Genomic DNA, 24826 nt, shown 5'->3' with positions numbered 1-24826 from the left:
GTGGGGGGTGGGGGCCCTGGAGAAGAAGGTTACATTGTGGGGGGTGGGGGCCCTGGAGAAGAAGGTTACATTGTAGGCTCATGATGTGAGTTCTATGCTGTGTGTGTGTGTGTGTGTGTGTCTGTGTGTCTGTGTGTCTGTGTGTGTGTTGTTTTGCATATTCCTATTTTTGTTCATTTAATTCATCTGGAATAATTAAGATGTGCTTGCAACTAGCATAATTTTAAAATGTCCTGACATAATGTTTGCTGTTTTTAATGACTTTGTCTAATTTTTTACTTTATTGGCTTACCTTATTCTGTATTCATTTCCACTGTCCCTCCTCCCAGATTTGTCTTGTGTGAGCTGTATGCCTTATCTTCTAGAACTTAATGCTTCTCAGAATCACCTGAAAACATTCTTCAATTTCAAGCCACCCAAAAAGCTCAAGGTAGGTTTTATTAATACACTAATTACATGTGTTAACTGAGTGAAATACATTAACAAGCCAAACAGCATCCAAAGAGAATTCAGAGAGAATGAGGTACAGGAAAAATGAGTTTTAAAAAAGGAGAAGGACTTGTGTATCAGTTATTTTAGAAAAAAAAAGAGTCAGATGTTTTTCAGAAGCTTTGCTGAAACCTAGTCTTCAAACCAAAGAATTAACTTCCTTCCTTTTTCTATGGTTCATTTAAATACTAGTTATTGTTTGTTTATTTTTGTTATAGCGGAACAATTTTGTACCTGAAAAATCTGTAAAAATTTCCTGGGGGCTTACGTTTTGCCTTCTTATTGATCCAGCCTTAGCTTCTGTTTAGAAAGCAGTGATTTCAGATCTTCATTCTTGCTTCTCTGCACATGCTTCTGCATTTCTGAGGCAGAATGAAGCCCGAGGAATGTTGATTGACGGAGCAGCTTACTCTGCTATGGAACCCAGTGTCTCATGCTTTAATGTGAATATAGCTCATGTGGCATTCTTGTGAAAATGAGATTCTAACCTAGTAGGTCTGGGTGGGCCTGAGACTCTCCTTTCTAACAACATTCCTGGCAAGCCATTGCTGCTGGTCCATGGAGCATACTTAATTAAGCAGAGAGATCACAGACTGATGGTACCCCAGTTTTCTGCACATTGGAATCACCTGGGAAGTTTTAAAAACTGCTGATGCCTGGACCCCACTCCCAGAGATTCTGATTCAAGTGGGAGAGTAAATTGAGATCGAAACAGAGAAAGTGAAGAAACTGGAAACAGGATATACATATAAACTAGGTGCACACAGGCTCCTGGGAGTTAGAGAAGATGGAGATATGCTGGTTAGGAAGGGTGAGGCTGAGGTTAAGTTCTGAAGGAAGATCAAGAAAGTTTAAAATGAACGCTGAACAAAAGAGACACAGATGTATAGAACAGTCTTTTGGACTCTGTGGCAGAGGGAGGGGGTGATGATTTGGGAGAATGGCATTAAAACATGTATAATATCATATAAGAAACGAATCGCCGGTCCAGGTTCGATGCAGGATACAGGAAGCTTGGGGCTGATGCGCTAGGATGACCCGAAGGGATGGTATGGGGAGGGAGGTGGGAAGGGGGTTCAGGATGGAGAACACGTGTACACCCGTGGCAGATGCATGTCGATGTATGGCAAAACCAATACAATATTGTAAAGTAATAAAAAAAAATAATAATAATAAAAATTTTATCCACACAAAAAATAAAATGAATGCTGAAAATGGGGAGAGTGACTGCAGAAACGGACAACGTTTCTGTTGTGAGGGGTGTGTGCACTGGCCACAGGGAAGGGTCTCCCCTTACTTCCCCCCAAAGTGGACAGAAGAGAGTCCCAGCTAGGAAGTGATTAAACACAGGGCAGGTAAGTCAGCCTGAGTATATTCTGAACTGGTAACTCTTCATCAGAAAAGACATTCTTCTTGTGCCCAGTAATTGTGTGGTTAAGATGAATAACATCTTGCTCTCTTTCTCTCATCAGAAGGTGGATTTTTCCTACAACCAAATTTCAGAAATGTGCAGTTTATCGGCATATGAGTCTCTCACAAAACTAATTTTGGACAGTATCCTTTGAATGAGTAACGGGGAAAGTTTGGTTAATAGGCCCATGTAGTTAATACATGTGTAATTAATGTGTATGTACTGGATGATATGAAGTAGGGCCGGATAGGCAGATTTACTAGAGATGTGTGACTCACTGAAATGGCTCAGCATTGATACTCACAAAATGAAGGAAGGTGTCTTACTGACCATGGAGTACGATTGTAAGCAAAGCTTGCCAAGAACTTCTTACACCTGAAAAGCTAAGAAGTCAGTCATTCTTCTGATAAACATAGTCTTACTTTTAATTCTAGAACCAGATAAGCTCTGTTTACCCAACTCCCTTCTTCAAATTTGCTTAAACTGGTGCCCTACTTTATGTAAGTCCAGTATCTGAAAATCCAGATACAACCAAAATTAGTGAGTATTTATTTTACAGAAAAATTCATACAAAGCTCCCTTTAACTAGCAGTCTTCTCCAGTGTATTTCAAATGATGCTTCCATAAAAAAACGTTTTAACAGTTATTAAACCAACAACTTTTGATTCGTAGCCAACTTTAGCAACATACCTGTTTCATGAGCCAGGCTCCCGTGCAGACACAGCACCTACTTTCAAGTAGACACACTCCAGCTTCTGGACCCTGAGGGGTTGACAGGGGATCTGTGAGTTTAATGAGCTTGAACTTCTTTACACCAGAGACTGATGTTCTCTGGGTGATAAGGGAGCAGTGCCTTCTCTTTCTCAGTATCTTTCTACCCACTTGAGGATTTTTCGGGGCAGAGTGGAGAATGAATTGATTGCCCTTGGGTGCCTCATTCCAGGGATGTGGCAGCAGCTAATACACACTATACTTGTAATGATGCTGGGATGTGGGGAGAAGAGAAGATACATTTTCTTGAAGGCATATTTTGTAGGAAAAACCCTTTATTTGTATATGATGGAAAGCTTAAAACATAGCATCACTCTCTTTAGAACTTATATGTGAAAATGAGCAATTAGTGGAAATTTAGATGGTGCTCTTGAAACGAGCAAGTGTTCCTGAACGTTGCCTAATAAGAAAATGATCAAAATGAAACAAAATGAAGGAAGGGTTTGTTTTGATGACAAGCTAAAAGGAGTACACGTTAGCAGCACCCGTTCACAGAACCTTCACTTTATGCTTGACTGTTGTACGTGTATTTCATTTGCAAAGAGATACAGTCTGACAGCCCTGAAGCAGTCTGGCTTGGAGATCTCGTCATCTCGGGCCATCTAGAAGAATGCTCCTCAAGGAGTAGCAGCAGCAGCAGCATTGCCTGGAACTTCTTAGAAATGCAGGCTCTTGGAGGCTCCCCCAGACCTCTGAAATCAGAATCTGCATTTTTAACAAAACCTCCAGGTGATGTGAGTTGATATTAAAGCTTGAAAAGCACTAGTCTAGAAGTCAGCTGCCCCCTAAGCCCCAGCCAGCCAGAAGAAATTGAGTGTCCAGAGCCACTTGTGTCCCCCAGGGTACCCTGAGTGACACTGTGACACAGCAGTCTGGAATTTTGTCTCCCAGAAAAATAGTCTCCCATATGCAGCATGGAATTGTCAGAGAAAACAATTCAGTGGTATTTTGGACTGAAGATGCTCTTTAAAACATATCTATCATGAAAGTCTCAATTTCTACTAAATTTATCTTTCCATGTAAAAAGCTAAACTATTATGACTTTGTAAATGTCAGTGGAGGAAGAAATCAGGGTTTTTTTAAAACTTAACTTTAGATGTAAAAATGGAGTCTTCTCTCCAAAGTATAAAAAGCTTTAATTACTATATCAGAACGGATTGAAATTCAGAACATGGACACAAAATTAGAATGTACCATAGCACTGTTCCTCACCTGGGTTTTTAAAAATGCAAAGACAAGTACCCAGAACAAGCTTCCCTTCATAAACAACTTCTTAGATAGCTTACAGCTTTGAAAGAGGGTAGGCTAGTTTTTAAACAGTACTAACTATGCCTCTTCCTTTTGTTCTGTTCAGGCATATCATGCTGTGTGTAATTATGTAATTAGAGTTTTGAAAAGACTAAAAAGCTTTAAGATAAAGAATTTCTAGACAACTTTTTAATGCCAGGACATTTGAAAACTTAGATGAAGTGAATAAATCCCTAGAAACATGTTATGTACCAAAGCACTGACTTGGAGATAGAAACACTGAGTAGTCCTATAACTATTAAAGTAACTCATTACAAATTAAAATGAATTAAATATCTTCATACAAAAACCCCACCAGACCCAAACTTTGAAGAAAAGACTTCAAAAATGAACACATTCTTTCAAAGATTTAAAACAGAAGGCATATGCACAGTTCATTCTAATAAGATTACTTTGATACCCAAACCAGACAAGGAAAGATAAGAGAAAGGAAAATGGCAGGCTTATTTCACTCGTGATATAGACATAGAAATCCTAAACAAAATATGAGCACACTGCATCTGACAATATATGAAAAAGACAATGTATCATGACCAAGTTAGGTTTATCTCATGAATGTAAGGCTAGTTTAACAGTAGCAGATTTTAAAATGTCATTAATAACTTGAACAGATTAAGGGAAATAAATCATGTGAGCAATAGATACAGAAAATTTAATAGAATACGTTTTTCCTTCCCAATAAAAACTTAGGAAACTAGTAATAGGAAATTTCCTCAACTTGGTAAGAATGTCAACAAAAATATTTGAAACAAACTTTATCTCAACTGGGGGCATGTTAAAAGCGTTCTTTAAACTCAAGGATACAAGGCAAGATAACTACCTTTGCCACTTCTAACCATCATTGTTTTAGAGGTGTTGCTCAGTACCAAAAGGTAAGAGAAAGAAATTAAAGGAAAATATAAAGATTGATACAGAGAAAAAGTCATTTTTTATAGATGATGTGATTGTCTACAGAGAATAGGTAAAAGAACTTGCAATAAATTACTAGAAATAATAGAGTGTTGAGAGTTCAACAAGATAGTTGGATATGATTTCAATAAACAGAAATCAGCTGCGTTACTCTACACCACAAACAAGCAACATAGAAAACACAACCTTTAAAAGAAACACTATTTATAAGAATATATTTCTTATTAAAAATGAATAAGACCTGTAGAGGGAACATAGTAAAACTTTATTGATAAGTATTAAAGACATAGCTGAAGGGAAATATATTATGCTCCTGGATATGAAGATGGGAGAAGGTATGTAAAAATAATTTTATAGAAAATGAATCAGAAAGACTAATAAACATATGAAGACATGTCACCCTCACTTGTACTCAGGGAAATGCAATTCAAGACCACGAGATACTGTGTCACAGCCATTCAATTGGCAGAATGTAAGAAATCTAAAAATACCCCACGTTGGAGAACACCTAGGTCAAGAGGATCTCTATTTTTCTTCCTACAGCTGTGAAATTAGTTCAGCCACTTTGGAAAGCAATTTTGTGCAGTCTTGTGAGGTTGAACACCCACGTTTTGTGACCTAACCCTTTCATTCTTATGTCTAGGAAGTTTAGCATACGTGTACCTGGAGGCGTGTGTAAGAATGCTCGTAGCAACATTGCTTATAACAGCAAAAATTGAAATAGCCCAAATGCTCCTTGATAAGAGAGAGCATAAATAAATTATGGTATACTGATACAACAGCATTATCATACAGTAGTGGAAATGAATGAACTCTATCTCCATGTGCCAGTTCAGTTGGCAGTTAATAAAACCAAATATAGTTGAGGTTTAAAATCAAAGGGGAAAGAAAAGAATAGGCAATTCAGCCTAGGGGTTATCTCTGAGAGAGGGACATCAGGATGTTACAGGAGACATGGCAGCTCAGGACTCTAAGACACAAAATAGGCCACTACCAAGCCTTCTTAAGTCTTAGATTTGGAACCAGGACTTTTCTGCCATATCCTTTGGGTTAAGGCAGGTCATGGGTGCAGCCTGGATTCAAGAGGAGACACCTGTACAAGAGCATGAATAAGCAGAGGCATGTATCAGACTACCACTGACCTGTGTTTCTAGGAATATTCATCAAAGTTTTAAAAGTAAATAGAAGCAGGCCGAGTATGACCAACAATGTACCCATTTTCCATTAAAAAATTTTTTAATTTGAAAATTAGAAATTAATTTCCTTGAAAATTATTATTTACCAAACTTCAAACTTTAGCTCTATCAGAATTCCCTGGAGAGCTTGTTAAAACACCTATTGCTGGTCCCCATCCTCCAGAGCTTTTGCTTAAGTAAGTCTGGAGTGGTACCTGCGAATTTGCATCACTAACAAGTTCCTGTTGTTCAGTTGCTAAGTTGTGTCCAACTCTTAGTGACCCCGTGGACGGCAGCCCGCCACACTCCTGTCCTTCGCTAGCTCCCAGAGTTTGCTCAAATTCATGGCTGTTGAGTCAGTCATGCTATCTGACCTTCTCATCCTCTGCCAATTTCTAGGTGATGCTGATATTGCTGGTCTGAGAACCACACTTCTGAGATCCACAGCTCTAACCTAATCAGTCCGTCTCTATTATATTTTGAATATCATGTTTTTTTAATCTGATACCATTCTACTTGTCCTTTTTTAAATGCTTTAGAAATTTAGCTGTTACCTATTTTAAACTGTTTAAATTTGTTCAAGCTATCTTCTATTTGAGGGGAAAGAAATGCACCTTTGTTTAAAATAAAATTAGAAGTATAATTATCAATATTAGAAGCAGTTATTTAAAATAAAAACAAATCAGCTAATCAAACTAGTCGTGCTGACAATGTGATTGTAGTAGATTATGTTAATAACTCAATGTCAGTTATACGATACTAACTTTTTAGTTTATTATACTATTTTGTCCTTTGTAGGTGGGCAACTGATGATTAATTGATAAGCACCCCAAAATGAAAGAAGATAAACTTTACCAAGGATAAGTACATTTGTTTAGGTTTAAGAAAGGATGCAGCTTATTCTTTACCTATATACTAATTGATTGTTCACTGGAATTTATTCTATGATTATAGAATCATGAAATTTTGAAAAATTGATTCATAGAATTTTTAAATCTAGACAGGACTCTAGGGATCATCTAGTGCTGTTAGTTTATTTTTTTTTTCTTTTCTTTTTTCTTTTTTGTCTTTAGTGCTATTATTTTATGAGAGAGAAGCCCAAGACCCAAGGACATGTCCAAGATTATTTGGTAAATGGTTGAACCAAGACTAGTCTTCTGAATTCCGTTGTTCTTCCTATGTTGCAATTCATTGAATAATTACTACTTTGATCACATAGCCATTTAAAGTGTATGCGTGTTTCATTTCTTAAAGAGATTCACTCTCAGAGTGAAGAACATTTTTCACTGGTAAGGTGATATACATCCTTCAGGATTGATTTTGATTAAAGCCATCACTGTGGTTCTTGCCACTAAGAGAATTGTGATGGATTTCCTACTTATTTCTTAGTAACTGTTTTCTATACACCAGGCCCATATTTTATGATTGTAGACAAATGAATAAGAGCAAATACCAGAGCAGCGAATAATTCATGTCAAGCACTGCGAACTGCTGACAGCATCACCAAAATGTAAAAATATATTGTTGGGCTTTTCCCTAGCTGGAAAGTTATGCTTATGTGCCTTTGGGTTCCTTCACTCAGTCTCCATGAGGATCTAACATTCCATAGTAAAAGATTTATTCATAGGGTCATAAAACTTTAGAGTTAGAATGCAGTATGTTGATTCTTAGTTCTTTGAGTCTCTTTCTCCTAATAGTGGCCTTTTAAAATTGAAATATACCTAAGAGAATTAAACTAGTAAACTAATTCATTGTAACATTTTAATGACTTAACTGATTACATTTCTTCTTACTGGGTAGTCCCAAGACCTATTAAAGAATGTGAAAGAATAATGTTAGGAGGAAGGGCAAGTAACATTTCATGAAGGTTCTCAAGAAAATGAGATGGGAGAGATAAAGTTATTCCTGAACTCAGAGCGTTGGATGGACCAGTCCTGCATATTGACTATTGTCATTGCTGATAGACACATATGATGTAACTGTGGAAGTAATTAGTGAAGAAAGCTCTTATACCACAGTTAAAAGTATTCTTAAGAACATGATTGCAGTTGATCCTTGAATAATGATAAGAGTTAGGGACCAACCCAGAGCAATCGAATATCCTCACAGAACTTTATAGTAAGTTCTTTGTTAGCCACAGTTCTGCATCAGTGGAGTCAACCAAGCTCAATAGACGGTGTATCACTGTAGTATGCATTTAGTGAAAAAGAAAAAACAACTCAAGGATAAGTGGTCCCATAAATTTCAAACCTGTGTTTCAAAGGTCAGCTGTAATTTATAATGCTTGAAATTCCTTGAAATTTAAAGAGGAGTGAAGAGTTGGGAAACAGATGGTTTTGGTGAAATGGAAGTATTTATCAACAGAGATGTTCAGTCAATTCCTCATCCTTTGCCCCAGTATAGAAGCCCTGGCCATGACTGCAGGGGGCATCTGAATTGCTCCTTCTTTTGGCCCTTGCGGCACTAACTTCATAATACATGACTTTCTCTCCTATTCAAAGCTAGAGAGTAAACTGAACGTAGTCTCTCATGTCTTGGAAAATCATTATACACACAGTCAACAAGCTTTCCTTTTCAATTCCCATTATCTCTTGATGGTTTCTCCTGCCTGCTTCCCATGGGAGTCCTTCCTGACTCAGCCACTGACAACCATTTGTTTTACTCTCCATCATAACTGAGTATCTTCATTTCTGCTGAGGCTGAGCTACCAAGACCCTAGGGCTCCTGAAATAGGACGTAAGAGACTATTGCTTCCTGGGCTAGAGTGAAACCGTTGTCCATTTGAAGTTTTCCATGCTTAATTTTTCTTACCAAAGACTGCTACTCTGAGGATATTTTAATTCATCTATGGAGTGATTATTTAAACAGCTCAAAGAAAATGGAAGCAGAAAGAAGGATCGTGTTTATGAGCATAAATGTCTGTAGGGCTAGTCTGGCGGGAAGCTTTGTGAAAGTGGTTTTGAAATGTGTGCTGACAATAAGCAGAATTATGCTTCCACCTAATGATTGAATCTGGACCCTGTGAGGAAAATCGAGGAATTTCCAGTTCATTTGGCAGTATTTTCTCATCATTGCTCTTAGTTTCTTAATTAACAGCTGTCTCTGGCCTTGTTCTTTCAGAATCCATCCTGGCCTGAATCCTTATTTGTGTGCTATTGGCCAGGAGGCAGAGGATATGATTCCTTAGCCTCATGTGCTTGTAATTTAGTAACAATAACATCTTGTAAGTGTGAGGTACTTGATAGTTTGTACAACTCATTCACACCTATTTTCTAAATTTTTTTCCTCATGATCTAACTTTTGGGCTTCATGGCAACCTGATGTTGTCTTCATTGTACAGATGAAAAATCTGAGCAGAGAGAAATTATGTCACATAACTAGTAAGTAATAGAGTTAGGATAACTACAGATAATTATGAAGCAAAATGTATGTTTTTGTGATACTTACGGTCTGTTCCTTTCTCTTCAAAGCATTTGTTGGTTCTGAGATTGATCTCCATAGGTGGGGTGTTCAAAGTTGACCAGAAAAGGCTGTGGGGAAGAAACAGTTTGTCTAGAGTGAATACCAAGAATTGGAATTGCCCCGATATTTACAGTTATAATAAACACTGCCAGATTGCCTCCAGAGAGGCTGCACCGTAATGAACCCTCTCACTCAGTGGTATGAAAGAATCTATTCTTCAAAACTTTTAAAATGTTTGCCAAACCGATAGGCAAAGAATAACATCTTGATTTACTTTCTCCTGACTACAGGTGAAGCAGAGTGTCTTTTCATATGTTTTTTATGTTGGCGGTGGTGGTGTTGTTGCTAAGTTGTGTCTGACTCTTGTGACCACATGGACTGTAGCCCTCTATCCATAGGACTTCCCAGGCAAAAATACTGGAGTGGCTTACCATTTCCTTTTCCCTGTTATGTTATGTTAGCCACTTGGATTTTCTCTTCTGAGAATTTCTTGATTATATTCTTTCCCCATTTTCTGTTGGGCTATTGTGATCTTTATATTTTCTAGATACTTAATTCTTTGTCTACTCTGTATGTTGTGAATATACGTTCTCCAAGCCTGTCACTCGTACTTATTTATGTAATTAAAAAGTAATAGAAGTAGAGAAATGAGGCTATTCATCAAAAAGCAATGCTTAATATGCCAGTCTAAAGCAAATGTTAAAAAAAAGAGAAAATTTTAAAAGTGGAATTTTAAATTAAATCCTGAAGAATGAGCAGATTTTAGAAATAATTAGGAAAGCAGTATATAAAAAAAAAGAAAGTCAAATGTAAATTCCTGAACTATTAAGAAGATGGACCTGGCAGAACTGGAAAATTCTCACTGGATTATAATGGGGATGAAATTCAAATAAATAGCTTTTGCTTAAAGTAAAGGGTCTTAAATGCCAGAGTGAAGATTTTGGAATTTGTCCTGTAAGAATTGTTAATTAAGCATGATAACCAGTCAATATTTTGAAAAAAATTTAACCTGACTATAGGGTGTAAGATGACTTGAAGACAAGAAGAAATGTAGGTTAGAGGTACGCACTTGTATCAAAGCTGAATTAAGCTGGAGATGAAAAACAATGGCATGTTTGAAGAGATGTTTTAAAGCAAAAAATGCCAGGTCTTGGTGATGACTGGACGCCCTGAAGATGACAGTTGGCTGAGAAAATGGTGATGTCTTAGGCAACTTGGGAAGGAAAACTGAGCTTTGGTGGAGAATGACATTAAATCCTGGAAATTTGCCAAAAAGCTGTTCCTCTCCAAATTTTCTCACATGACCCATTTTCTGCAGATGACATCTCCCGGGCTATTTTCCCAGTTATGGGGATGATAAAGCACGTGTACTTCCCCAGGACAACCCTGGATTCAGAAGTTCTGCCTGTAGGAAAGTACAAGAGTTTCCCATGAAGACCATTAAGGGAGCAAAGGAAAAATGCTGCCAAAGAGGCAGCTTTGAACCACCCTGGTGGTTTCACTTCTGGCGATTGCTTTTTCCTCACCAATTAAATGAGTCACATATGAACACAAATGCAACTGAGTGCACTCAAAAGCTGTTCCTTTAAAAAAAAATAAATAAGTACTGCTAGGACTAACTTCTTTCTTTTCTTTTTCTTTTTTTTTTTTTAAAGTTTTTATTGGAGTAGATTTGATTTACAATGTGTTTCAGGTGTACAGCAAAGTGAATCAGGTATGTTGCTAAGTTGATATATATGAAGTATATGTATACATACACACACACGCACATATATACATCCATTCTTTTTCACATGTTTTCCCCATGTAAGTATTAGCTTACATATAAAAAATATTTTAAGATGTGGCATGCTTTGTATTGGGCATGTAGTACTTTTTATTTATGCGGTTGTCATTTTTCTAATGATTTGACACTGATTCATTGTTTCTTCAAAATGTTTCCAGTAACATTTTCCTTAAACATAGTCGTGGTGTACAGGCAATGAGATAACTGAAATCAGTGGACTAGAGCTGTGCAGCAGCCTTACCTACCTTAGTTTGGCCAACAACAAGATCACAACCATTAATGGCTTAGGCATGTTACCAATCAAAATACTTTGTCTGGTGAGTCTACCAAAAGTATTATTCTTTATAGAAGTACCAATTAATGTCTTAGTAAATATATGAATGATAGCTAGGATTTTTCAGTTTTATAAAGAGCTAGTTTCTTTATGTAATGTCGTGATCTTCCGTTTTGTTTGCTCCTTTTCATATCTGGTTTGTTTATGTGTGTTTGATGAATATTTCATGCTTAAAGTAAAATGATTTTCTAACTTGGAATACAAATTCCATTTTTTAAAAGACTGACTTTACCACTAAGAAAGAAAGGCATACTTTTAGCACCTGTTAAGAATATAATTATAATGTCTTATTAATGCAATAATATTTAAACATATTTAAGCATAATATTTGGACTTCCTTGGTGGCTCAGCGGTAAAGAATCCACCTGCCAATGCAAGAGACACAGCTTTGATCCCTAGGTCGGAAAGATCCCCTGGAGAAGGAAATGGCACTCACTCCAGTATTCTTGCCTGGGAAATGCCATGAACAGAGGAACTTGGCAGGCTACTGTCCATGGGGTTGCAGAGTTGGAAATGATTTAGTGACTAAACAACATGAAGAAGTGTAATATTTATTGCAGTTAAAGCATCATTGCAAAAAAAAAAAAACCTTCATTACTTTCAAATGAACCACTGGGCACTGAATTTTGGCAATCCTTTTATATCACTATATGCTAGTCTCCCATTCTAGAAAACCAGAATTATGAATAAATTTATTCATAATTTATTATGAATGAATAAATAAAGTTCATTTATTCTCTCTGGCTGGGAATAAATGAACAATTTCCTTCAGAAAGTTAATATTTTAAATTTTTTCCCCATGAAGAGCACTATCCTTAAGCTATATGACATGTTCTGTGACTATGACTGAATGAAAACACAGACAACTTACTTAAAAATCAGCAGGATCATATTAGTTCCAACCAAAAATACAGTATTTTTGAAGTAATAGTCTAGCTCACTAGTTTGGGGGCTGATAAAGTAGTTTGTGGATGATGTAGGAGTCTTTCTTCTTCTTTCTTACCCTTGGATGGCTTTTCTATTCTTCATTTTATCTGTCACAGGATAGGCAGGGATTTTAAGCCATGAGACTAGTAATTTATTAATTTCTTAAGTTAATATCCCACAGAAGATTGTCGAACTGTTGTTTAAATTCTGTTATCTGCAGATTTTTTACAAATATGATGCATTATTTCTGTCTTGTTTAACTACAGACAGCTGATGGTTGGCTATGTGTTAATTTTTCTTTCCCCGAGCTTGAAGCCTGAAGTGCTTTTTCAGGACTCTTCACTCCTTACGGTGAATTAGATGAGGGCACACTACTGATTGCCAGTAGAGACGTGGTAAAGTTTAATTATTCCCCGGAAGTTTCATGTTTTCTGTCCACCAAGGCACAGTGGCAAAGCTGTAAATGAAAATGACTTCGGCAAGTCAAATTGCAAACTTAAAAATTATAAAAGAAAGTCACATTTAAAAATTACGATAATTTGAAGGATTCTTGGCAGTATGTTCTATTCAATTTGCAGCTTGTTACAACTTTATCCTTTTCTTTATGTATCTTTTTACATTGCATTCCTGTTCACTTTAAGTAGAGCATGATATGCAGAAAGAGGTACACAGCTGTGCATAAGGGAATGAGAATTCAGCTCATTATTAAGAATAACAACACATAGCACTTTTATCGTAAGACTTTGTTTCAGTAACTGAATAAGTAAACTGTATTGACAGTTTCATCTCAAGCAGCTTTTAGAAAAAGCATTAAAAAACTTACTTTTCCTACAAGTAGATTAGATGGATTGTTCCCCATTCCCTTTCCCGTCATCCAAGATTAACTAGAAAATACAGAATTTTCCATCATTCATTTTCCTTAAAATTTTTGAGAATGGTAAAGTTTTCTTTTCCATATATTAATAATATACATAAAATGAGGCTCATTTGTTTCAATAGTTTTTCATGCTTTTTTAAAAAATTGTGGTATCAGTAAAACAATTGTACTGCTGAAAGTAATTCCCTTTATTGAGATAAATTCAGAGGAAAAAAAAGAGCCATTCACTATACAAACCAATTGTTAATTCCCTACCATCAACTTCTACAATAAATATTAAGGGAAAATGTGGTTCACTCATGGTCTGTTCTGCCAGCCACCTCCTTTAGCAAGTAAGGGCAATCCATTCCAAACTTCAAAAAATCATTGTGTCTCAGTAAAAGTCATTTGTTTTTTTTTTCCCTCCCAACTTGGGAGATTGAGACTATTTCTCATTTCATTTATTTAATAAAACAGTTTCTCTCTAACTGCTCCCTTTTCCCTGCTCAACATGATGAAACATGCAAGAGGAACTGTTCTTGCAGAAACTGGCCATGCGCTTTGAGCAGAGACGTATCGGGTTTTCATCATTGGATAAAAGATTTGACTAGATGACTTTCAACTCAAATTCTGATTTGACATATTTCTCAAGTTCTGCTTTCTTTTATGACCGTAGACTATCTAATTAAACATTTCTATGCCTTACTCTGCTCTTGAGCATCTACCACTTTGAAAGCCATCAGAGACACACTAAAAAAGAATTACAGTTTATCTTCCACATCTATGGCACATCAAAAGTCTTTAGGAAGAAGTGTATTATGTATAAACTTGATATGTGGGTATATTTTAAATAGGATATTGAGGTCCTATTTCAATAAGTTAAATTAATATGGACATTATGTTCAGTGTAGTTTTTTCCTTTCCTTTTTCTATTACTCTTTCTAGAACTTTTTTGAACAGTAGGAAATTTGACTTAGGCAAATGGGGTCATTAGTATTCTTCCTTCTCATTATGGAATTTTTCAGACATATATAAAAATAAAGGGAATAGTTTAATGAATCCCATGTACTATCATCCAGCTTTATAGATTATCAACATTTTATTAATATATTTTAAAGAACCATAAAATTATATTAATGAATATAAATCTTGCTCATTATTAAAGTGAAATCTTATGAAAAATTGGGTGAAAATGAGCTCTTACTATTAAATGTATCAGGAAACATGTACCAGGAAAAATATTATAGATGGTAGAGAATACTAAAATTTTTTAGTTATAAAGTGGTCAGTAAAAGTTTTAAAAGGTTAAGGATGGGTATAACATGGCATTAGTTGAAACCTCAAAATTACTCTTTACTGTGATTCTCAACTCAGAGTTTAGCTTTACTGGGACATATTCTTATACTTCAAAGACTAATGAGCACAAGGAATTTTGCATGTGTTGGGAAATGTACAAGAAAATGCAAATTGTTGTTTCCACCATAATTTGTGTTATGGGTTCATGGGGGTTGGAAAAGAGAACAACATTTAAGTCCTATATCTTTCTCTGTTTCATGGTGTTGTCTAAGAAGATGTTTATGTGTGAATTATTTAAGAACTTAGTTTGTGTATGTATTGTTGTAAAACATGCCACCCCAAAATGTAGTGGTGTTGAGAAATTCTATTAGTGAACCATTTTGTTATTTTGCAGTTCTGTAATCTGAGCTGGGCTCAGATGGGTGGTTCTGCTGGTCTTGCCTTGTCCAGCTAGCAGATTGACTGGGGGCTGGGCTCAGCGGAGATGCTACAGTAGCTGAATTTCTTCTCTCTCTCTAGTCTCAGGGCTCCTCTCTGTTTAACATCTCCACAGATTCTTTCTAGAGGAGCTAGAGTTCTTACATGGCAGCTCAGGGCTCCAAAACACAAAAGGAGCCACTGCCAGGCCTTCTTATGTCTTAGATTTATAACTAGGACACTTGTGCCATATTCTTTGGGTGAAGGCAGGTCATAGGTACAGCCTGGATTCAAGAGAAGAGAAAGGTACCAAGAGCATGAATAAGCAGAAGCATATATCAGACTGCCACAAACCTTGTGATATGAAGTAATTATATTCAGAATATTTCTGAAGACAGAGTAGATGTGGGAGTTGTAGCATTCAAGTGGTTTGTTAAAATGGCCATGAAAGAACTGTTGTTAAATTTATATTTCTGAAGAGGAGCATGGAGTCATGCTGCCATTAGGCTTGAGGTTAGCAATGTCCAAATTTTATACTGCCTAGCTTTTGTCTTTCTTACTGAACAGTGTTCCTATGAACATTTATCTGCTTATCTCTAGCAAAAAATATTAAGTTCTGAGTCTTCCAGCTGAAATACCGTGATTTCTTTCTGTGATGTATGTATATGTGTTTAGGGAGGTGAATGACGGGAATAGAGGGAGACAAGAATGTCTTACTGATTTTAAGAGGTTTGAGGAAGTGTACCCAGAATGAAAACTTGTCACTGCAGTTTTCTTTTTAGGACATTAAGTGTATTTTTATCAATTTTAGAGCAATAACCAGATTGAGAAGATGACAGGTTTGGATGACCTAAGAGTCCTGCAGATCCTCGATCTGAGCCAGAATCAGATCAGTAGCCTCCAAGGCTTAGAGGGTCATGATTTCTTGGAAGTGATCAACCTCGAGGATAATAAGGTAATGTCATACTTTAAGTGTCTTGGTTTTAGTGTCTACATAAGAGAACATATTAGGACCCATTATTAATGTCTCAAGTGCTATCACATGCAATGCCAGCTCAGAAATATTCTAGAAAACCTCCTGGAGCAATAGGTGAAGGGCTTTTTTATTTTTTTAATAAATAGTGATTCTTAGCTTTTAAACATTCCTGATTTCATAATTTTGAAGGTTTAAACTGCAACCAAGGGCGCATGACTTTGTGAAGTAGATATGTTCATGTGAAATTTGGGGTAGAAAGATTGCATTAGGAATGTCTAACATGTCAGAGCAGGGAAACTGGAGCCAAGAGAATAGCCTCAGGCTGGTGTTGCCTCCATTTAATGAGAAGAGACCCAGGAAGTGAATTCTCATATCCTATTTGTAACAATAGCCTATGTTTGCAACTTGGATACATTTGGAGACTGGACTTATTCAGATTTACATTCTGCCTTAATGCACACATTACTTCACAAATTATATCAATTGGCTTTCACTCTGAATTATATTTTATTTTTAATAAAGCATGTATGCTCCTAATAATGATATATTCAGTTGGTACCTGTAGCTCACTTCTTCTGCGATAAGATCTACTTTGTGATTTTATTCATCTTGAGTACTTTGTTGTATTTTTGGGAAAGATCTCACAAGTAAGTTGATTATTTACTTCTTGAAAATGAAAAGTCTGCCTGACCCTAAAAGAGACATAGAGAGTATAAGATGAATTTCTGAGGAGACGTTTCTCTGTTCAGCCGTGATGGTGCTCATCAGCTGAATCTAATGACTCTTTCTCCAGTGAGCTTCCATTAGCTGTTATATTTCTAAAAATCAAAAAAAGGACAGTCTTTAGGTCTGGCAAGAGTGGATTTTTAATAACAGGAAAAACTGTTCCTCATTTTCATGTGACTTGCATATTAAATGGTCAACTTCTAAGGTTAATGCGTTTGTTCACTGTCCCATATGTCTTATGAAGTCATAGACTTCATGAAATCATTAGACTTAAGAAGTCATAAGACCTAAGAAGTCTTAAGACCAGGTTCCAAATCTCTTCATATGGTTTTGTGGTTGTTGTTGTTCAGTCACTCAGTCGTGTCCGACTTTGCGACCCCATGGACTGCAAAACGCCAGGCTTCCCTGTCCTTACCCATCTCCTGGAGCTTGCTCAAACTCATGTCCATCGCGTCAGTGATGCACCCCAACCATCTCATCCTGTGTCATCCCCATCTCCTCCTGCCTTCAATCTTTCCCAGGATCAGGGTCTTTTCCAATGAGTCAGTTCTTCGCATCAGGTGGCCAAAGTATTGGAGCTTCCGCTTCAGCATCAGTCCTTCCAGTGCACACTCAGGACTGATCGCCTTTAGGATGGACTGGTTGGATCTCCTTGCAGTCCAAGGGACTCTCAAGAGTCTTCTCCAACACTACGATCCAAACATATCAATTCTTTAGCCCTCAGCTTTCTTTATACTCCAACTCTCACATCCATACATGACTACTGGAAAAAACATAGCTTTGACTAGACGGACCTTTGTTGGCAAAGTAATGTCTCTGTTTTTTAACATGCTGTCTAGGTTGGTCATAGCTTTTCTTGCAAGGAGCAAGCATCTTTTAATTTCATGGCTGTAGTCACCATCTTCAGGGATTTTTGAGCCCTCCAAAATAAAGTCTGTCAATGTTTCCATTGTTTCCCCATCTATTTGCCATGAAGTGATGGGACCAGATGCCATGATCCTAGCTGTTTGAATGTTGAGCTTTAAGCCAGCTTTTTCACTCTTCTCTTTCATCTTCACCTAGAGGCTCTTTAGTTCCTCTTTGCTTTCTGCCATAAGGGTGATGTCATCTGCATATCTGAGGTTATTAATATTTCTCCTGGCAGCCTTGATTCTCTTGTGCTTCATCCAGCCTGGCATTTCAAATGATGTACTCTCCATATAAGTTAAATAATCAGGGTGACAGTATACAGCCTTGATGTACTCCTTTCCCAATTTTGAACCATTCCATTGTTCCATGTCTGGTTCTAACTGTTGCTTCTTGACCTACATACTGGTTTCTCAGGAGGCAGGTAAGGTGGTCTGGTATTCCCATCTCTTTAAGAATTTTCCACAGTTGTTGTGATCTACACAGCCGAAGAATTGTTGCTTTTGAACCATGTTGTTGGAGAAGACTCTTGAGAGTCTTCTCAAGAGTTATGTATAACTCATAAATGTACAGTTTAGCAAAGAGTTTTCAGGTGAAGTCATGTAACATTGACATCAAGAAATATGTCATGCAACTTGCCATTTTTATCTTTTCTTAAAACAGTGACCTCATTGATAAAATGATAGAGCTGCATGCAGTAAGAAGGCTTCCCCAGTCACAAATAACCACAATAACCTGCAGAACCAGTGGTGGGGAGGGGGACTGGGGAACTGGAGGCTAGATAGGATGAGTGATGGGGAGAGCCGCATAGCCCATGCGTGCCTTTGTTGCATTTTCTCTGTTTCTACATACTATTTAATTCCTGCCTTAAATGTGGATGAGATGAGGAACATCTGTCTACCTCACTCTTTTCTATCCAGAGGGGAGAAAAGAAAATGTGGCTGTGAGTTTACATTTATTGAAGGAATATGCAGTTATTCCCTTGTTCTGTGTGACTTTATGGAATTCTCATTGAAAAGCTAGATATTCACAAGAGCAATTTTTAAAATAAGTTGAGTTTAAAGGATCCAATGTAGCTCCTCTTATATTATGTTCTCTGTTGTCTTGGTACATTTAGCCTGTTGATAATATTGTCTGTGTCTGTGTGTGTGTTTGTTTTTCTGTTAAACAGGTTGCTGAGCTGGGTGAAATAGAATACATTGAAAACCTACCTCTCCTTCGAGTTCTCAATCTTCTGAGAAATCCAATTCGGGTAAGACGTCCTTTGTTTTGAGGGTGGGGGTTAGGGATGAGAACATACTTGGAATTCTTCTTTATGAAATACTTTTGATAGAACATGAAGAATGTGAATACAGTGTGTTTATCACCATTCTCTATTAGAAGGGTAAGCAAAGTCATACCCGTGCTCCACCATTGGTGCAGGTAAAGCCTGAAATTGAATATTAGTTGTCTATGCTGTATGACCATTTGTGACTCATCCACATGGTAACAAAGATTATCAAGAGGGACCTATTGAGATTATAGAGCAATGTCTTTTTAGTGCAAGAATGCCTGAGGTGTGGAGAAGGCAATGGCACCCCACTCCAGTACTCTTGCCTGGAAAATACCATGGACGGAGGACCTGGTGGGCTACAGTCCATGGGGTCGCTGAAGGTCGGACACGACCGAGCAACTTCACTTTCACTTTTCACTTTCATGCATTGGAGAAGGAAATGGCAACCCACTCCAGCGTTCTAGCCTGGAGAATCCCAGGGACAGGGGATCCTGGTGGGCTGCCGTCTCTGGGGTCGCACAGAGTCGGACACGACGGAAGCGACTTAGCAGCCTGAGGTGTAGATGGAATGTGGCTCCTATTTTATATCAGGGAGAAGTCTAAGATTAGACACCTAAAGAAATTATCCTGGCGATTGCTGTAAAACTGGCATTGTAAAATGATTATAGGAAAAAAATCATTTATATCCTAGTGATTCTTCACCTTTGGATATCAAAGATCCAGGCTTTTTCTTTTTTCTGGGTCCTCTCTTTTTTGTCATCAATGATAGATCCTTTCTGCTCAACTCTGTCCCTCCCTCTTTGTGCAAATGTCATTCATTCCCCTTTGAATCTATATCCTTTGCTCACTTTGCCGTAGATTCTTGAATTTGTATGTATCTCTGAGTACCTTTCTTTGTGCGTGTATGACTTGAGAAACATAACTAGGCAGGTAAAAAATCAAAATGAAAAATGAAAAGTACAGTCTGAAAGTAAAAACAATGCTTGGTATGGGAATAGTGGCAGACACTGTAAAAGCGTCCCCTGGAAAGGAAGGGGTTTAAAGTGGCCATCCCTCCCAGTTCCAGACCCATAAAGAGCATCCAGGTGTTTGCATAAATAAATAGCCCAAACCCTTTCACACGTTACCTCATTTATTTATAAACCCCTCCCACATATGCACTTTGAAGTACACAAAAGATGCCATTGTATATTCATTTCATGTGTATTCTCATCTACAAAATGCATCACCCACTTAATATCTTTCCCTTCAAAGAGACGTAGCTTCTTGATACAATGTAACTAATTATATTTCTAAAAAGCAGATAGTCCTAACACAGCAGATGATAGAGTATTAAGGGAACTGTCCTATAAATGAATATCATTTTATTATTGTGAAACAGTCATAATTAATGATACAAAATTAATATAAAACAACACAAAGAAATAATGAGGAATTAATCATAAGGACTGCTACTATTATAATAATGAAACTCCTTTAAGTTAGAAGATAGGGTTTCAGTCACTGGCCATGGAACATCAGATGAAATACTCCACCTCCCTGAGCCTTAGGTGTTTTTCTCTTTAGAGATGAAGATAATCAGGTTTGTCCTGCCTATCTCACAGGGAGATTAACAAGATCACACATTTGAAAAGCTTTATAAGTTACAAGGCAGAGTCTGCATTTGAGTTGTTAATATCAGGGGACTGCAATTGTGAAAATGTGAAAACCTAGTGTGTGTGTGTGTGTGTGTGTGTGAATGACAGCATTCGTGGGTAAAAGGCCTTGGCTCATGAAAGCAGACTGCTACTGCTTTTTAATTTGGGAAGAGGAAGGTAACAAAATAACCCTCTTGATATTTTAAACAGGAAAAACCTGACTATTGGTCCTTCGTCATTTTTATGCTACTCCGATTAACAGAATTGGATCAGAAGAAGATTAAAGTAGACGAAAAGGTATGTAGTCATATTTCACATGTTTATGAGTTGATAGGTTCAAAAGCTCATGCCGTCTGCTGCAGGACCATTGCAATCCAGAAATGAGCATATAACAGTATGCTCATTCATTATTTATTTAAGGAGCATTTCCTTGTCCTAGAGTCTAGTTGTTTAACCCTCTGCAGAGCTGAGTGTCAACACAAACGCAGTGAAAGCCCTGCTTTTGGTACAGTAAGGAGACTGGCCATGGGAGACAGAAGCAGCCTTCATGTACCTAGGCTGGCAGCTGTAAGGCTGACTATAAGTTTGGAAAATTATCATATGTGGGGGATGTATGATTCTGTGTTCCTCTAAATCTTCACTTAATAATGAAATGAATTACAATGTCATTCTACCACATCACTGTAAAGGACTCAAATCACTACTCTGGTTTTTTAAATCCTTTATTCTCCTCTTTAAGATAATGATTCTTTTCTGGACACGCAACTTGAGAGTAACCAGACCTTGAATGCTAGCACCTGCCTCCCCACACCATACCTGTGGTAGCCAATTTGTCATGCTGTCGTGACAGGTGTCAGCTGAGATCTCTACTAATGAGGGATTTCTTACACCTGATGCAAATTTGAGATGGGCATGAAAGAGCAGGTATAAATATGCAGAGAGGCAGCTATATTCCAGTTCATAAATGTCTTTCTGAAATCTTGGTTAAAAATAGTTATAGATGCTGGTCTGTTATTATTCTCACACTCAGAGGCACTTATTAGATTTCTCTTTCCCTTTAATGTTTTGCAAAGGGGATAACATTCAAAACCACACATTAGATAAAGATGTGGTAGACAAGTATACTGTATTTAGAGTGATAGCAAAGCCGGGGAACAGACAACTGTCTGTCATGAGGAAAAGGCCTGTATCTTTGGAAAAGAGAAAGTTATATTAAAAGAGGAGGAGGTTTAGTAGAATTTGAGATAATAGGAATAGTTCTTGGTATGATGGCAGGAGGAAAACTTCTACAATAACAGCTACCTGAAATCTGGAACTAAGAATTTTATTCTTCTCTTAGTAAAAGTTGAAACATTTACTGTATTAAAGGTAATCTTAGACTTTTGAGGGTTTTTTTTTTTTGCTTTTTCCCTCCCAAACCAGAAAATATAAAGAAATAGGTGACCAAGGGGTTCCAGTTCAATATTTTGAAAGAATTATCATTCTTTAGGTTTTAGGAAAGCTAGAGTAGACATGAACCCAGAACACAGATTCCTGGTTGCATGTCTAGAACATTTCAGTAAAGAAAGTCTTGTCTTTCTTGTACAATGAATTTTTTTTCCCCTTTGCATTTCTAATTCTGGAAAAGATCTCGGCCGTGAATAAATACAACCCTCCCCCGGAAGTGGTCGCGGCCCAAGATCACATGACCCATGTGGTCAACAGCGTGATGCAGCCACAGAGGATCTTTGACAGGTATTCTGAGAGACGCCTTGGGTGGAACTCGGGGTGGTCAGCACAGGACAACCTCCTCATTGCCCTAGCCATCTCCCTTGTGACTCATTCCTTTCTCACCTCTCTGAGGAAGGGATCGGGTCTTCATTTGACAGGTTGTATTGTCTCGGATATAGCATATCATCATCAGATGTTCAAACATGGGACTCCCTTGTTGGCATTTTCCCAAGTGTGGCAATAAGTGGATTCAACTTCTCTCTTTCATCTGGACTCTTGAATGGTGGCTAGCCTGTGACATGGTAGTGAAAGTCGCTCAGTCATGTCCAACTCTTTGTGACCCCCATGGACTATACAGTCCATGGAAATCTCCAGGCCAGAATACTGGAGTGGGTACCTGTTCCCTTCTGTGTCGAACCCAGGTCTCCCACATTGCAGGTGGATGCTTTACCAGCTGAGCCATCAGGGAAGCCCAAGAATACTGGAGTGGGTAGCCTATCCCTTCTCCAGGGGAGCTTCCCGACCCAGGAATCGAACCGTGGTCTCCCGCACTGCAGGCGGATTCTTTACCAGCTGAGCTACTACCAGGGAAGCCTGTGACATAGGATGGTGAAATGAAAAAGGAAAAAAAATTTGCCGACAGACCTGCTATAGGAGAGAACCCCAGACCCTCGCCTCATCAACAGAGAACTGTGATGGTCTCTATCCACTGACAATTTTTCCTTAGCTGTGAGTGGATGCTAGAAACCCCTGCCAAAGAGCACCCGTGACCACGGGTTCTATATTAGAGAGTCCGTAGAGTCCCTGCTCGCCGAAGGGGAACTGAAACAGCCTTTCCAGGGGTTGCGCTGAGCTGCAATCAACCCCACAGGGAGGAGTCACCCAGCTTGTCGGAACGCAGGAATAGAGACCCTCACCTCTAAGTTTGAAGACAGATTTACCACAATTTCTCCATTTCTTTTTAAACACTCTGTCGAAGCAGATGGCCATTGACACTATAAGTATAATACAGAATTTCTATCAGTACCCAAAGGCATTTGAAAAATACTTGTAAAATCTCTAGGTTATAAATGGCTCCTCTTCTTCATGTGGTCTGGTCCTGTACTCCACCCGGTTGGTTTCCCACAGAGAGAAAATGTTTTATTTTGCATCCAGGACGTGATTTTTTACATGTAATTTAATCATGTAGACGTTGACAGTTTTATATATTTATGGTAGCCCTCTAGGTGAAATGATTTATCATTTATTTGCATACATCTGGAAAAGCACATTTGATTTAAAAGAAGGGCATTTATTGTCCTCATTGTATTTCTTTTCTAGTTTATGAGATTGCTAGTTGTTTCATGCTTTAGGGTACATTTATATAAAAATATGTATCAAGCAAATTTACAGCAGTGTCTGATAAACGCACATTTCTTGATCATTTCTGGCTGTCAGACAGAGAATAGCAAATGGCCAAGCCACCGTAGATGCCCTGGGATGGAGCAGTGTCCATGATGTAAAGCTCGTGGAGGCAGGAGGAGGCATGCTGTGTCCTTCCCACCCTGGGTCAGGACATGCTCCCTGGCAGCCCCAGAAGTCAACCTCCAGGAAAGAAACCCTGACTCTTTCTCTTGGAACTTTTAGGCTGTGATACTGGGGAATCACTGTCCTCTCTCCTGGCGAGACTGAAGTAAGAAGCGAATATGAAAACGGATTTTTCATATTGTCTTGACTCTGGCCTCATAGTCAGTGATGGCTTTCTACCTCTCTCATATGACAAGGTTCTTCAGACTGATGTTGTCCAAGCCTTGTCCGAACTCTGAAATCAGCCATTTCTCCAAGAAGCGCTAGTTCGTTTTAGTGAGAAATGGTATTTCCCAATCACAATGTATTCCCATCTCTTTCAGGATTTTCCAGTTTATTGTGATCCACACAGTGAAAGGCTTTGGCATGGTCAATAAAGCAGAAATAGATGTTTTTCTGGAACTCTTTTGCTTTTTCGATGATCCAGCAGATGTTGGCAATTTGATCTCTGGTTCCTCTGCCTTTTCTAAAACCAGCTTGAACATCTGGAATTTCTCGGTTCATGTATTGCTGAAGCCTGGCTTAGAGAATTTTGAGCATTACTTTACTAGCGTGTGAGATGAGTGCAATTGTGTGGTAGTTTGAGCATTCTTTGGCATCGCCTTTCTTTGGGATTGAAATGAAAACTGACCTTTTCCAGTCCTGTGGCCGCTGCTGAGTTTTCCAAATTTGCTGGCAAATTGAGTGCAGCACTTTCACAGCATCATCTTTCAGGATTTGAAATAGCTCAACTGGAATTCCATCACCTCCACTAGCTTTGTTCGTAGTGATGCTTTCTAAGGCCCACTTGACTTCACATTCCAGGATGTCTGGCTCCAGGTGAGTGATCACACCATCATGATTATCTGGGTCATGAAGATCTTTTTTGTACAGTTCTTCTGTGCATTCTTG

The 24826-nt window shown here is 38.0% G+C and overlaps 1 protein-coding gene across 1 annotated transcript in view; it reads left to right on the top strand.

The window, feature by feature from the left end:
* LRGUK (leucine-rich repeats and guanylate kinase domain containing) overlaps window positions 1-24826 on the top strand; it is a 102004-nt gene that overhangs the window by 13396 nt on the left and 63782 nt on the right. Inside the window, exons 4-10 of the mRNA XM_010831655.1 lie at window positions 330-430; window positions 1962-2043; window positions 11504-11628; window positions 15953-16096; window positions 18921-19001; window positions 20870-20956; window positions 22287-22393. Of these exons, the coding sequence (XP_010829957.1) occupies window positions 330-430; window positions 1962-2043; window positions 11504-11628; window positions 15953-16096; window positions 18921-19001; window positions 20870-20956; window positions 22287-22393 (727 nt within the window). The remainder of the gene's footprint in view (window positions 1-329; window positions 431-1961; window positions 2044-11503; window positions 11629-15952; window positions 16097-18920; window positions 19002-20869; window positions 20957-22286; window positions 22394-24826) is intronic.

This window comes from Bison bison, unplaced genomic scaffold, assembly GCF_000754665.1.
Source record: "Bison bison bison isolate TAMUID 2011002044 unplaced genomic scaffold, Bison_UMD1.0 scf7180017864530, whole genome shotgun sequence".
In the NCBI taxonomy this organism is placed as follows: domain Eukaryota; kingdom Metazoa; phylum Chordata; class Mammalia; order Artiodactyla; family Bovidae; genus Bison; species Bison bison.
This window is presented reverse-complemented; position numbering and strand designations above follow the sequence as displayed.